Below are 15229 nucleotides of genomic sequence, written 5' to 3'. Positions count from 1 at the left end.
CACCTCACCAGCGCATTATATTGCGCATTCATTAATTCATTCATTCACCTCACTCGCTCACTCACAGACACCAACTAATCGATAAGTGACGTCACCTGATCATCCATCACATAAATCAAAACAAAACAGACAACAAACCAATCAAACCAAACCAACAATCAATCAATTAACCAATTAATCAATCAATCAATTGTACAATGAATGGACCATCATCATCATCACCAAGTGGTCATTCATACTCATCCCCTAAACAACAACAACCATATGTTGCACCAGGCAAACAATACAAACCAAGTGGCGGTGGCGGTGGAGGCAGCGGCGGCAGCAACAACCTAAACAATCACAAGAAGTATAACAATAATAATAATAATAACAATATCAACAACAACAACAATGGACCTCCACTTGGAGGTGGAGGAGGTGGAGGCGCTGGAAGTGGTGGACATAGAATAGGTAGCATTAAGCCAGCATCGGCAATGGATAATAATATATACATACCAACAGGTTCATTGCACGCTTCACCCAAGCCACATCATGGACATGTAAAGCAGTCTGCTTCGCTCTCACAGTCGATACAGCCTCTTCATCCGACGACCACAACCACATTGATATCGACAACAATGACGACGACTACAATACCTCTGGCATCGACCCCACCACCTCAGGCCGCCAGCAGACTACAGCTTGGTCTGTCATCCCCAGGCGGTGGCGGCGGTGGCGGTGGTGGCAAGGGAAAGAAGAAGGCGACTAATGGCGTGGTCACGGCCACCCCAACAACTCCATCAACATCATCAGCATCCTCACCAATTACATCAGCAACAATGATTGATCATCCTGGCACGACGGCATCATCATCATGCAACACATCAGGTGACAGCATCATTAAGAAAGAGGCATATGTGGACAACACCGAGTGGACGTCCCGATCACTCTTTATCCACAACATTGTGCCCGATATGCAAGAGATGCACCTGATCAACTTCCTCAACACCTCGCGTCCCTTTGAGTTCCGCCAGTCTGCCAAGCCCAACCAGCTCTACGTGCTATTCAACTCGCCCGAGCATGCCAAAGAGGTCTTCTACAACGTCCTAGGCAAGCGTAAGATTGATGTAAGTTGGACGGACACTGGAATGTATGAGTGAGCGCATCAACTAATCACTAATCAAACAAACTTTGAATGGATGTAGAATGGCGGCCAACCTTGTGTCAAGTTGCTATTCAATGGCGAGTATAAGACTGTGATAAGGACTACGACTCCAGACCCTTTCCCTTTGTTTGCAGCGCAACAACCAATCCAAGGTCAACCGATAGCTCAACAACTGCAACAACAACAACAGCAGCAGCAACAGCAGCAGCAACAACAACAAGTTTACATTGCTGCGGCACCTCAACACACTGCAGCCTACATCGACCCAACCACTGCATCATCTTACATCCCCGCCAGCCTGTATCACAACCCTCAACAGAGCTACTACGACCCAATCCAATACTACCAGGCACAGACGCCAACCATCTCTCCTCTGGCCACCTCTATGCCCATCCTCTATCAAGGCGTAAACGATGCGGTTGTGCAGTCATCACTCAATCTCAATGGATCGATCCCAATGGAGCCGATGTACTTGTCGTCGGACGACTACGCGATGCCCAGGGGAATGGCACTCAACCAACATCAACACTATCACCACGGTCCCATTGGCATGTCGCCAGTGTCGCCCGCTGGTGGCAAACACCACCATCACCACGCCAATCACTCGCATCAGGCCGAGTACTTTAACATACTGGACGGCCTCCGCGATGACCAGATCCTAATATACCCAGCCAACTCTCTCAGCACGCTGCAGCGCATCTCGACATTCAACTTTAAGAAGTTCCCTGCGCTGTTCTCTCAGTCAAACCTGCTCAACGCGCCACAGACCAAGGCGACGCTAGTCACGGGCTTCATCAGGGACCATGAGGACAAGATGAACATCCCTGCGCCCTCGCACGCCAAGACACACCACTCCTCACACGATGGCTCGCTAAACAACAACATCAGCAACCACAACGGCAACAACAATGGATTGGGATCAATGAATGGCGACCACCATCACAACCCCGACCATCCACACGTCTACTACTTCTGGTGCTACGAGAAGTCCACGCCACTACTACACCTCATCACCAACATGAGTGTGTCCCACATGCGCGAACGGTGTGGTCGCTTATCCATGCTGATCCTGACCGACTTCTCCGAGGACAACTCCTACGCCATTGGCAACATCCAGTTCTTCTCGGGCTCTCCCCTCGACGCCATGACCATCACTCGCTGCATCCTGCTCAATCACCAAGTGTTCCACTCGGAGCATTTCCCACAAGAGCTGAGCGACATGCACGATGACTGGATCCCCTCAGAGGAGGAAGAAGCGCAGCGAATCGACCTCACGCATCTCTGTCCAATCACGATCGACCCACCCTCGTCTACTGACCTGGACGACGCGCTGTCTTTCCGAGTGCTAGATGAGAAGCACGAGGGCAAGAGCGTGTTTGAGGTGGGCATCCACATCAGCGACGTGTCTCACTTCCTCGACAAGAGCTCCAAGCTGGACTTGGAGGCTGAGTTCCGTCTCAACGCCATATACCTCGTGGGCTCGGTCATCCCTATGCTGCCCAAGAACTTGTCGTCCAACACGTGCAGTCTGCGACTGTTCCAGAAGCGTTTCTGCTTCTCCCTGCTCGTCAAGATTCGCTCAGACGGCAAGGTGATCGCCTACACATTCGCCAAGAGCTTCCTGCGTACGCTGGGCCATCTCTCCTATGAGAAGGCACAAAAGACCATCAATCGCTACAAGCAACAGCACGCATGCATTGACAACTATCAGAACAATCAAGCAAGTGAGATGAACATCAAGGATTCGAGCAAGAGTCTGGAAGAGATACTTGACCGCATCCATCTCGACCATGTCTGCAAAGAAAGAGTGGACTTTGTCAACTGTTGCAGCAAGTCTCTGGAGGAGCGTGTGAGCAAGTCGATCTGGGGCCTGTACCTGGTCAGCTCGCTGCTCAACAACATCCGACGTGACAGAGGCGAGATCTTTGACATTGGCCTCAACATCCAATATGAGTTGGCAGTCGATGGCACACCCTTCCGCGTCGACCTGCTGCCAAAGCTAGAGAGCCACGTCCTCGTTCAGGAATACATGCATTTGGCCAACAATGTTGCGGCCATCTCGCTGCTAAAGAACAACACAGAGTTTGGCATCATCTATGCGCCATGCTCGCTGGCCCAGAAGACGGCCGAGTCTAACGAACTTGCCGCGCTGCACATCACACCCTCACAGCTGGACAATCGCAAGCGATTCTTTGATCGCATTAACATCTTTATTCATCAGTTCACCAACGAGGTATCGATCGCGCCCAGCGATGATTGGCGCGTCATCAAACAAAAGGTCGAGAAGTGCATCAAGCTACTCTCTTATGAGCAGATGCAGGCACTTCGCCGTCTAACCATCCATCTGATGGATCCCACCCGATACATAACCGTGTTGGACAAGCTACAACAACAACAAGGCAGCTATAACAACAACAACAACTCCTCAACTACATCAACATCAACATCATCAATGGCGTCCAACGAAGACCATGCACAATATACACACTTCACTGCACCGATACGTCGATACATGGACGTCAACATTCACCGAGTGCTCTCACTCCAACTGGACAAGGAGGTAAAGTGGACCTCCGACCTGACGATCAAGCCCTACTGGCAGGACCCAGCGGCGCTGGCGCGCTTCAAGGAGTCGCTGCCAATCGGCCCCCAGCTCAGCACGCTGTGCCAGCGCTACAACGAGATCTCGTGGAAGCGCAAGATCTCCGAGAAGCTCAGCTCCCTGTATCTGGCGCTCTACCTGTGGGAGCACGGCCCGATCACGACTCCCGCCGTCATCCTGGCCATCCCCTCCAAACATTTGATCATCTATCTGGTGGACTTCAACATGGAGATCAGCTGCGACAAGAACGAGTTCGACTCACTGGACGAGGGCGACCATGACCTGCAGGTCGCCAGCCAGCTAGAGGTCTTCCTCTCGGTCGAACCGTTCGTGCTTTTCCGCAACACGCTCATACCCAAGGTGCGCGTGTCCAAGCACCCGCTGTTCCCCATGTAGGTGTCCAAGTCCGCCGGTTCGTCCTTCCGTCCGCCATCCCCATGGCCGTCCACCTCCTCCCCACCACACGCCCTCTCCCAATGACTCCTTCTTTATAGATAATAACGAGAAGGGGCGCGACACCTATACACATAAACAATACACAAGTGATTGATTGCTACTACAACTACTTCTTCATTGGAGTCTAGTTGGCCGTCTGGCCAGCCGACATTATATACATGATTTGATTGGGTTTGGTGGACGCGTCATTGTCCATGCCATATCCATGCCCGCGTGCGCGCGCTCGCGCACAAGGTTAGAAGCAGAAACATCTTCGCTTCCTTTGCTGCTTGATAAAGAGGGGAGTGGAGGGATTGGGTGCCACATCTAGTGATTGCATCTTGACCTCGTTGGCCTTGGCCGACATGATTGCTGGTGTAGTCACTGGTGGCGAGTTGTAAGTGCTTGTGGGCTGTTGGGGTGCCGTGGAAGTCGACGCCCTGGGCGAAGACACCTCTGATCCTGATACGCTGCCCGACTTGGGTGACGTTGTTCCAGGTGTCCATTGTTGTTGTGTCTTTGTTGTTGGTGTTGCGCCATCCTTTGGTGACTTGGACTTGTAACGTATCCAATTACTGGCCTTGGCTGGCTTTGTTCCTGTTTCCGCTGCCGGCTCACTTGGTGGCGCGGTCGTAGTCTGTGTTGTTGATGTGGAGGATTGGGTTGCCGCCGCCGTGGATGTGACGGGGGAGTTGGTAGTCTGTGAGTTTGAAAGTGATGATGATGATGTTTGAGCAGGATTCGTCTGGGAGTTGCTCAATGATGATGATTGTGACGCGGATAGAGGATGTTGTTGTTGTGGTTGTTGCTGTGTGGATGATGTTGAGGTCTGGGAGGATGCCGATGAGTTTGAGGCTGCCAGTGGATTCAATGTACTGTTGATCAACTCTTGTATTGTCTCTTGTGACTTGTTGATGAACTCGACATTGTTAAGTGCCTTTGACTGTCCAGTTGACTTTGATTGTGATGATTCCAGTGTGATCACCATGTTTTCAGCAACCATCTTGGCGTCATACATATAATCATTCAATGCTTTGATCACATTCTGTCGTTTATCCTTAAATCCAGTAAAGATGTACTTTGATTGATTGAGTGAGTGAGTGATGGTCACGTGCGCGACAACTACCAAAATGGCTACTTACTGTATCGGTTCTATTTGAGAGAAGTATTGACTTCTTGCTCTTCTCTGGGATGCAAATATCCATGATCTCAAGTAGTCTGAAGTGGAACTATGTTTGATTGGTTGGCGGAATGGTTCCAGGATGAGGTGGAAAGTTGTCAGTGATCATGTGATCGGAATCATTCCAAGTATATATATGGACATTGAAGTTGGATGGTCGCCTGAGGCTTACCTTTTGTTGAGTGGCACCAAATCCTCCAAAGAAGTATAGGTATCTTTGAGTGATGTATAGCTTGCCATGACTGGTCATTAGTGCGCCTTTGAGACCGCATTGATATTCGCGCACGACAGTCTCCTCGCGTGGCACATTATCAAAGTGGCGACGAAGTGATTGAGTGACACGCTCCGTATCATTGCCATAGGTATCACTGATGCGACCCTCCAGTGTGAGTGACTGGTTAAGCTGGCGCGATTCCTTGTCAAAGTTGCCACTGGAGCGATTGCTGCCCACGCTACTTGTGCTGTTGCTGCGACTGCGCGAGCCGCCAGGCGCCACATTGTCCTCGAGACTGTTGGTCAGCAGGTCCACTCGCACGGCACCACGACTGTAGCCGCTCTGGCGCCACTGGCCTTCGATCAGATTGGCTGCCACCTCATTGTCGGCAAATACAAACGTCTGCGACTTGCCCTCGCGCAATGTGAACTTTACACCATTGCGATCAAACTCCATGTCCAGCAGCTGACTGAAGGCGATCGTCTTCTTTTTGGTGAGGCCCAGCTGGACGTTGGCCAGGAAGAACAGGTGTTGCTCGGTCATGCGCAGCTTTCCCTTGCGGGACTTGTGTGAACACTTCATCGTGACCAATGCCTGTTCGTTGTTGATGTCCATCTTGAATTTCTTTTGCAATGTCTCATTATCGCTTTGATCCGAGGCTTCAATATCTGATGCCTGAGAACTATTGGAAGATGTCCTCTTATGTTTGGACGACGACGATGACTTTTTCTTATCTTTCTTGCTGCTCATGATTGGATTGGTTTATGTGATTGATTGATTGATTGATTGAGTGATCAATCACTCTTCTCTTTCTTTGTTGTTATTATTTCTAATGATGATAATAATAATAAAGTGATGATTGAGTCAGTCACTCAGTGATGAATGAATGGATCACAATGCAAGCATGAGGTTGCCAACAGTGGGGTGATTGAGTGTGTGGGTGATCAGGGAGTCGCGCACTCCTTCGTTTTGATCAACACTATTGCAACAACTTTTCAAAAGAATGAATGAGCGATGTACAGGGTATGGTCACCTCGCCTGGTTATTCTATTAATAAATAAACTTATACAAGAGATAAGACAAAGTAAGTTTACTTCATTAAATAAATGCATATCAATGAACAACGTTCTACACAAATGGGCTTGGTGTAGGCGACTGTTGACGAATCATTTGGTTCTTACAACACCCAATCATCACCACTAATACGAATGATGATTCATCATAATAAACAAAACTGATGAGACACCTATGTGATGTAGATGGAATACTCGTAGAAAGGTTATCATCACTTTAGATGCTGGAGATCAGAAAAAGAAAAAAAAGTGATCAGTGGGGTTTCCATAATGGGACTGATTCGCCTTCAGGGACCAAGGTTCCAGCACCACTCGGAGACGATTTCATATGAAGTTTCCAACTTTGTAAAGTTTTTGATCACGATCACTTTACTTTGTCTAAGGTTTAAAAACAGCTTGATCATAGTCTACATACGTAATACACTGCAAACATTCATTCCAGTCATCACCATCTTTACAACTTTAAATACCAACATATATACCAATTGGTTAACACACCTTATTATTTGTATTACCGGAACTCACTGTCCATCACTAGGTACACAACACTACCTCTCATACATCACTAGATCACTACCACCCCTCAACCAAACACAAACACACTAAGCTCAATCAAGTCAATTTGCAACTTTCTTTGCTTGTGTGGTTGTTCTTGTCGACTCCAACAAGAGTTGTTACTGTGTGTGTGTGTTCGCGACTCGTGTGTCTGTTGAACTGAAGCTGAGAACAAGGAGAACAAGAGAGAACAAAGGTAGACCTACCCTGTCCATCTACAAGTGTATGTTTCTGGCTCACAAGCAAGAGCAAGAGCAAAGCCCTAAATCATACTCATACTCATACTCTCATACTCATAGAGATAAACAGAGAAGACAGTGATAAACAAACAGACCATGTTTAGTAAACTCTTTGACTCGTTTTGGTCATCGAGGAAGGATGATACATTGGATGCATCATCAACTACTTGTTCATCAAGTGCAAATGATTCAATGAGTACGGCTGGTGAGCAAACAGCCACTTCCACACCATCCAGAGCTGGCCTCGATTCAGCATCCGCCTCGCCACCAACATCCACATCCTCCTCGCCAAAGACACGTTACCAAGAGTTGCCAATAGAGCACGTTCTAAAGATTGTTGTATGTTGATGATGTAGATGATTATGAGACAAAGGTAGAGAGATACTAATGCCTGGACGCGACCAACAACACACTTTAGATCGTCGGAGGATCACAAGTTGGCAAGACGAGTGTGATTAGAAGATACTTACAGGCATGCTACACGAGCAATTATATACCGACAGTGGGCACAGAGTTGTCCACATTGATACTTGAACCAAACACTCCAAACAACAACATCAATGAGTGTTCATGCGAGTTGGCGCGTTGTGTAATGTCCGAGCACAGAGGTCCATCACACATTGGCAACACCAACTCCAACTCCAATTCCAACTCCAACTCCAATTCCAGTTCCAACTCCAGTACCACCTCTGGCTCCAACAGTTCACTGGCAAGCAGTAATGGAAGCATTGGACCATTCACAAGTAGCAAACAACAACAATAGTTACTATTATATACAGTTCATTGATGTGGCTCATGCAGAGATCAGGGGCAAGCACTTGTCTTCAATCTTCCATGGTGCGGGTGGCATTATCGTCATGTTCGACTCGACCACCGCCTCATCCATTGTTGCCATCGATGATTGGAAGACTGTACTACGCCGTTACGACCTAGATCATCGCGTCCCCATTGCCCTTTTCGCCAACAAGTCAGATCTAGGCGATCCAGTAATCTCAACATCCGACCTCGACAATGTATGTACATGTTATCTTTCTCCCAACGTGCAAGGTCCTAACCTCTACCTTCCCTGACACAACAGTATTGCAAGGCTTGCGAGTATACATTCTGGATGATGACCAGTTGTCGTAAAGATGGTAAGTCCACACCCTTTAGCCAAACAGACACGATTTCAATCGTCTAACATCTCCATCAATCACAGTTGGTATCACAGAGGGCATTGACAAGCTGTTGGAACTGGTTATGGAGAAGAAGCAGAAGGAGTTGGAGGCCAAGAAGAGGACATCAATCATACTTAATGATACCTCATCACCTTCACGACGTGATACAATGCAGCGTCTGTCATTATCCCGCGACAACATCTCCTCGCAGTCCATGCCAACGATGATGATGATGCACAATCCAATGATGGCCAACATGTTTGATAAGAGGGAGGATGTCGAGCAGTCCTCGCCTTCAAAGCCCAAGAAGCAACAACAACAACCTTCTTCATCCTCTTCATCACAACAACATAATATTGATGAGTTGGACATGGAGTTTGAGTCCGTGTCAATCTTGACAGAGTCCTCATCATCGATCACATCGTCCAACGACGAGGTCAACTCGCCATCAAAGCAGCAACAACAACTACAACAGCAGCAACAGCAGGATGAGCAGAGGAAGAGGGACGAGACGACCAAGCAAGATATACAGCGACTGATGGAGTTGCAGAGCCAGGCCAACGAGTTCTACACCAGGATTGGCAAGAGCTTGGACGAGATGCTACAGGCTTCCGTCGGTAATCGTTTCCGCGATCTCTCACTCCTGGAGAAGCAACGCAGTCAGGAGTACATCAAGATATGCAATGGCATCAAGAAGTTGATGCAGCCCGATCACCATCACCACCATCATCACCATCACCATCATCACAGCAGCTCCAAGGGCAAGATCACAAAGGAGATGATACAAAAGGCATTGGAGGACAATATCAAGAAGTGGGAGGCACTGTTACAGAACCTCCAGCTCGAGTCCAAGCTGGATGAGCTGGAGTCTCCACTGTCCACTCCACCAAACAACCTTGTAAATACGACCAACAACATGTATCAACAACAGCAACAACAACCAAAGCCACGCATCATATCACAGTCATACTCGACACTTGAACAACATCAACATCATCATCATGGACATGGACATCGCTCCAACCAACAACATCAACTACAACAACAACAACAACAACAACAACAAAACCAACATAACAATCCCAAGTGGAAGATGGGCTTTGGATTCAGGAACAACGGTCGTAACCACTCTGCCCACGTGTCCAACTCGTCCAGCATCGACATTGATAATCCAATCACCTCTTCGTCTACGGTGTCCTCGTCGTCGTCTTCATCACCATGCTCATCAACACACTCTGGCTCACCCATACACTCGCCATCGTCATCACCGCCCAACTCACTGCCGATGACTCCATCAATCCTGCCATCATCCTACGGGCTGACAGTCAACCTTCCACCCAACATCCATTTGATCAACTCTAGTGCAGAGAACAGCTATCAAGGTCCCTAAACACATTGTTTGTGGACCATTCATTCAACCTATCACCTTCAATCAGTTCGACTTCCTTCCTTTTTCCATCATCCACCTTCTCTTTCGCTCAATTGGATTGGCGAGACCTTAGCCTTGGCCTAGGCCTAGGGTCTCGCCAAGTAGCTCCTGCCCTTCAAAGGGTCCAGGATTGTCCAATATTAGTTAGTATACACATTAAACAATGTTTCAAACAAACAGCATGGCCAAGTAGCCAATGCTGTTTATTTGTAGTTTGCTCTAGTTGACACAACGATGATGATGTTGATGACGCTGTTTATTTGCGAGTCATATGTTGAGGTATCATGATTGATGGGAAGGGGAATGGTGTATGACCTTGTCGCTGCACGGATGGCGTCCATACCAGCAGTTCAAAGTCGTTACGGATCACCTGTTGAACGCCCAGTGGTGGACGAACAGGGAATCTCTCGGGGTTGATCGTCAGCTGACTAAAGTAGAACTGTATCTGCTCGCGAATGGCGAATGATATAGCATTCTCAAACTCTCGCGACAGTCCCAGATCCAGACATAGTGACTTGGCAAAAGCCTCCACACTGTTTGATGACAACAAGTCCCATTCGAATTGATCCTTGAGGTTAAGTCCATTGACTGTGAGGTCGAGCTGATTGATTGATTGAATGAGTGAGTCGGGTATTCATGATCGCGAGTGAGGATGATGATGGACTTACGAATATTGGGACAAGACGTTCACTACCGAGATGAGGCAGCATTTGTTCGAGTCGTTTCATGATCTCGCGATGTGAGTTGATTTGAGTGATGATTGATTGGGCCACCATCTCGTCGAACCACTCGGGATAGTCAATGTCCATGCAGAGGTTCTTGGCATACTGCTCTGGTGTGATCGCTTGCTCATTCAAGTTCCAAAGGAACGAGTCGGAGAGTCGGTAGATTCCATTCTGCAGGTCGATCTTGATTGGGATGAGGTAGTCCTCAGGCATGCGGAACACATCCTTTTGCGCGGCGGCCACAGCAGCTTGTCTGTCGGCCTCCTGCTGCTCGTCCGTTTGATCATCATTCTGTCCACGCTTGCGCTTCTTGCTCTTGCCACGTGCAACAGTGTTATCTTCGTCGCTGTCTGAATCGTCGTCATCATTGCTTTCGTCGTCATCCTCTTGCGAGTCGCTCTCATCATCGATGCGCTCGACCATCTCCTCGTCATCCTCCTCATCCTCCTCATCCTCCTGCTCTTCATCATCCTCCTCTTCTTCCTCCTCCTCAACAGGCTCCTCAACTTGTGAATGTGATCTTCTAGTTGCCATTCTCGTCATCATCCTTCCTTTGCTTGCTCTTGTTGGTGTGCGTGTTGTAATCTGTGTATCTTCCTCCTCCTCCTCTTCTTCTTCCTCATCCTCTGGTGCCTCATTATCATCTACCTCTTCCTCATTGTCAACTTCTTCATCATCATCATAAATCTCATCTTCATCAACTATATCTTCATTATTAATATTATTATTATGTACATCTTTGTTTGCAGTTGTTGTAGTTGTTGTCGTTGTAGTTGTTGTTGTAGATGGTGATGGTGATGTTATATCTATATTGTCATTATTGTCGATGTCTATGTTGGTGTTATCATTATCATTATCTTGTTGTTCATCCATCCTCTCTATCTCTTATCTCTATCTCTATCTTGTCAATCTGATGATGGTTTAAATGAATGACAAGAATGTGTCTGTTGAAGCGACTTTGATTCAAATTTTTGAAAAAGTAGTGATTCTAACGACTTTGGAGAACTCAACTCTTTATTTAGAATCTTGGCTACGCATGATTAAACCAATACTAAGGATAATAAGTAAGATTGATCCGAGAAGACCAAATCCTAGTAGGGTACCATGTAATGCTCCACCTGGATATTGATCAATCTCTTTGATAGTCCCAACCCACTCCCATTTATCAAGTCTTCCAGTCATCGATAGTATTGAGCACTTCTCTACACCATGCTCGGGAACTGAACCTTGAATACACTCTTCATACGTAGCTGGGATGTATGTAAAATTCATACCAAATACCATTGTAAATATCTCTGTAATATTTCCACAAGATGATTCTTTGTACAGACTATCGCAAACACTTGAACAGAATGGCATGGTATTCGGATATGTATCTAGACACAATGGCGGTATGGCCATGTATTGATTAGTGATTATCCCAGGAGAGTGTTATACATTGCATGGAGACTTACATCTAAAAGTCTTGGTACAGATATAGGTGGCAATGTTCTGTGCACAAATGGCAGAGATGTTGAGAGGTTGGTATTTCAATCTTTCGATTGCCTCCTGGGCAAACATGTCATAGCCAGTGGTGTTAGTAGGAATGGAGCTACATCTGTCGGGGTCGGTGGTATTGATTCTTTCGTTGAGTGCTTGAGTCACGTTTTCTGGCAGTGGATAGCCTGCCTTTGCCATCAAACCTAGGTCATACTTTGTAGGCCCCTCAGTTGTCCAGCAGAATTGTATCTGTTGATATGGGATCACTGCACAAGGTGTGTCCAAAGACTCTGATGATGATGATGAGTTGACATCTATATTTGATGTTGTGTGTAAGTAAGTGTAACAGTTTACAATAAATGTTGTTGGACTTTGATTGATACGAACTGGATACGGCAACAAACAACAAGACTAGACTAAATAATAACTTTGTTGTTGTCTGGTAGATATACATTCTTGTCGTTATAAAGATTCTTTGTGGCAATGATGAGACATCTTCATTATTGATTGATGATGTCTCTCTCTGTTACCTTTTCGTAAGAAACCATGTCGATGGCTGGAGTCTCCCCTCATTTCAATTCAGGCAACATTCATTCTTTCTTTGCAGACTGACGCAATCAACTATTTGATCAAACAAGCCCCCTACGTTGAAATACCCTTGTCTATTCACAATGGTAAATAATGATTGATCGACGTTAGCTTCCTTTGCTACATCTGTAATATGTATTTGGATACCTATCCACATAATCCAAAATGGTTTGATTATCTGAAACAATGATTGAATGTTATATTAATGATAAGTGAATGAATGGAGTGTAACAAAAGAAAGACACATTCTTCAAAAAATGGCGTTAGTCACAATACTAACAAAAGGTCAATGTATCTCTACAATAGATAACAATACATAATAATTGTAGAATGGATAAAGATACATTATTCAAACAAGTGATAAACAATAGATATATATCAAGACAGTTATTTTTATTTATAAGTAGTATTAATGATATACAATCATCATTATTGTTGAAGAATGATCATAATAATGGTCGTAGTTATAGTCAAGGATTGAAACGGATGAGATGGGAGGAGGTAGTATCTCATTGGATATCATGTTCAAACACTATACTATTAGACCTTATCAATAATGTCTATGGAGGCACTGTAAAGTTCTTGTTTGATCATAGTTTCGAAACGTACAAGGGTCATCTCTACATCATCAAATACATTCACAAACATCGACCCAATGACTTCAAGACAATGATGGCAATAGATGCAATGTCCTCAATTGGTCGACTTGATCTAGTACAATACCTAAATGAAAATGGTGCGATGGGTGCCTCCACGAATGCCATGGACCATGCTGCATCATTGGACATCTTCATCTATCTCCAACAACATCGTACAGAGGGCTACACCTCTGATGCACTGGACTGGGCAGCACGCATTGGCTGTCTCCCACTTGTAGAGTATCTACACAGCACTGCAGGCGACAAGGTGTTATCAGAAGATGCGTTGTACTTGGCCTCCGCCAACGGACATATGGATGTGGTTCGGTACCTTCATGTTCATCGTACAGACAGCTGTGGTGTGCGGGCAATGGATGAGGCGGCCGAGGGTGGACATCTGGAGGTGGTCCGGTTCCTCCATGAAAACCGCACTGAGGGGTGCTCTGTTAAAGCATTGGACTTGGCAGCTATCAATGGACATTTGGAGGTGGTCAAGTTCCTCCATTACAACAGGACTGAGGGATGTACAGAAGATGCTATGGACTACAGTGCTGGCAGTGGACATTTGGATGTCGTCAAATTCCTTCACGAGAATAGAACAGAGAGTGGCACTGATCAATCAACAGAGTTGGCCGCGAGTGACGGCCACATTGATATGGTGAAGTTCTTTCATGAGCATCGCACTGAGCCTTGGACCGAGGAGGCCATGACAGGTGCAATTACCAATGGACATCTTGAAGTGGTGAAGTTCCTCCACTTCAACCGAACAGAAGGCTGCGAATTGAACTCACTGGTGTCCGCATTAGTACGTGGCCATAATGATGTATTTCGATTCATTGTGTACCACAGACCAGACATGTATTCAGCTGGATTGGTCGACATTGCAGCCCATGAGGGGTATCACGATCTGGTTCACTTCATCCATGAGAGGCGGACATTTCCTTTTACCTCAAACACAATGGACAGTGCGGCAAAGGGTGGTCAACTCGAGATGCTCAAGTATCTACATCATAATAGAACTGAAGGATGCACAGTTAGAGCAATGGACCAAGCCGCTGAATTTGGATACATGGACATTGTGCAGTTCCTTCATCACACACGCACCGAGGGATGCACCAAAGCCGCAATGAACAATGCGTCCAAGAATGGACATCTAGAGGTGGTCAAGTTCCTCCACGAGAATCGAACAGAGGGATGCAGTACAATTGCCATGGATAACTCTGCGAGAAAAGGTCACTTGGATATTGTTCGTTTCCTGCACGCCAACAGAACAGAGGGTGGCACAAAGCATACAATGGACAATGCGGCAAGAAATTGTCGAATGGATGTCGTCCAATTCCTTCATGATAATACCACCCAAGGATGTACACCTTATGCGATGAATTCAGCTGCAGAGAAAGGTAATCTAGAAATGGTACAATTCCTTGTAGCGAATAGGACTGAAGGAAGGATAGATGAAGCATTACGAATTGCGAAAAAGAATGATCAACTCGAAGTATTTGATTACCTTGCGCCATTAGTTGATAAGATGAGACAATAGGATGTCCAATAGAATGCCTTGCCTCCTCCTCCTCAAACTCAAACTCCCTCAACCCGATCGACGACTTCTCCTTCAATGTAATAATAATCAACAACATGATTAGGATTGGTAGAATATGTGTATGGGGAATGTTCGTGGAGTGCACTGTGCTATACAATAAGAACTTATGGTGGTCGTTGCAATATTGGATGAACATCAAAAGTACCATCACCTCCGACAATCACACTT

The 15229-nt window shown here is 46.4% G+C and overlaps 6 protein-coding genes across 6 annotated transcripts; 4 read left to right on the top strand and 2 right to left on the bottom strand.

Moving 5' to 3' along the window:
* Positions 1-197: 197 nt before the first annotated feature.
* On the top strand, positions 198-4145 carry SAMD00019534_020200 (hypothetical protein; the record flags this gene model as incomplete). Its single annotated transcript, XM_012902611.1, has 2 exons — positions 198-1109; positions 1188-4145. The coding sequence occupies 2 exons, from the start codon at positions 198-200 to the stop codon at positions 4143-4145; spliced, it is 3870 nt and encodes a 1289-aa protein (XP_012758065.1).
* Positions 4146-4440: 295 nt separating this feature from the next.
* SAMD00019534_020190 (hypothetical protein) lies at positions 4441-6328 on the bottom strand (the record flags this gene model as incomplete). Its single annotated transcript, XM_012902610.1, has 3 exons — positions 4441-5262; positions 5327-5413; positions 5537-6328. The coding sequence occupies 3 exons, from the start codon at positions 6326-6328 to the stop codon at positions 4441-4443; spliced, it is 1701 nt and encodes a 566-aa protein (XP_012758064.1).
* Positions 6329-7637: 1309 nt separating this feature from the next.
* SAMD00019534_020180 (hypothetical protein) lies at positions 7638-8208 on the top strand (the record flags this gene model as incomplete). Its single annotated transcript, XM_012902609.1, has 2 exons — positions 7638-7784; positions 7864-8208. The coding sequence occupies 2 exons, from the start codon at positions 7638-7640 to the stop codon at positions 8206-8208; spliced, it is 492 nt and encodes a 163-aa protein (XP_012758063.1).
* Positions 8209-8302: 94 nt separating this feature from the next.
* Positions 8303-9992, top strand: SAMD00019534_020170 (hypothetical protein; the record flags this gene model as incomplete). Its single annotated transcript, XM_012902608.1, has 3 exons — positions 8303-8458; positions 8524-8578; positions 8644-9992. 3 exons carry the CDS (start codon positions 8303-8305, stop codon positions 9990-9992), a joined length of 1560 nt encoding a protein of 519 aa, XP_012758062.1.
* A 295-nt stretch (positions 9993-10287) lies between these two features.
* On the bottom strand, positions 10288-11629 carry SAMD00019534_020160 (hypothetical protein; the record flags this gene model as incomplete). Its single annotated transcript, XM_012902607.1, has 2 exons — positions 10288-10632; positions 10700-11629. 2 exons carry the CDS (start codon positions 11627-11629, stop codon positions 10288-10290), a joined length of 1275 nt encoding a protein of 424 aa, XP_012758061.1.
* A 1935-nt stretch (positions 11630-13564) lies between these two features.
* SAMD00019534_020150 (hypothetical protein) lies at positions 13565-15001 on the top strand (the record flags this gene model as incomplete). Its single annotated transcript, XM_012902606.1, has 1 exon — positions 13565-15001. The coding sequence occupies one exon, from the start codon at positions 13565-13567 to the stop codon at positions 14999-15001; it is 1437 nt and encodes a 478-aa protein (XP_012758060.1).
* Between the last annotated feature and the right edge of the window lie 228 nt (positions 15002-15229).

The sequence above is a fragment of the Acytostelium subglobosum genome (assembly GCF_000787575.1).
Source record: "Acytostelium subglobosum LB1 DNA, scaffold: scaffold3, whole genome shotgun sequence".
NCBI classification, from domain to species: Eukaryota; Evosea; class Eumycetozoa; order Acytosteliales; family Acytosteliaceae; genus Acytostelium; species Acytostelium subglobosum.
This window is presented reverse-complemented; position numbering and strand designations above follow the sequence as displayed.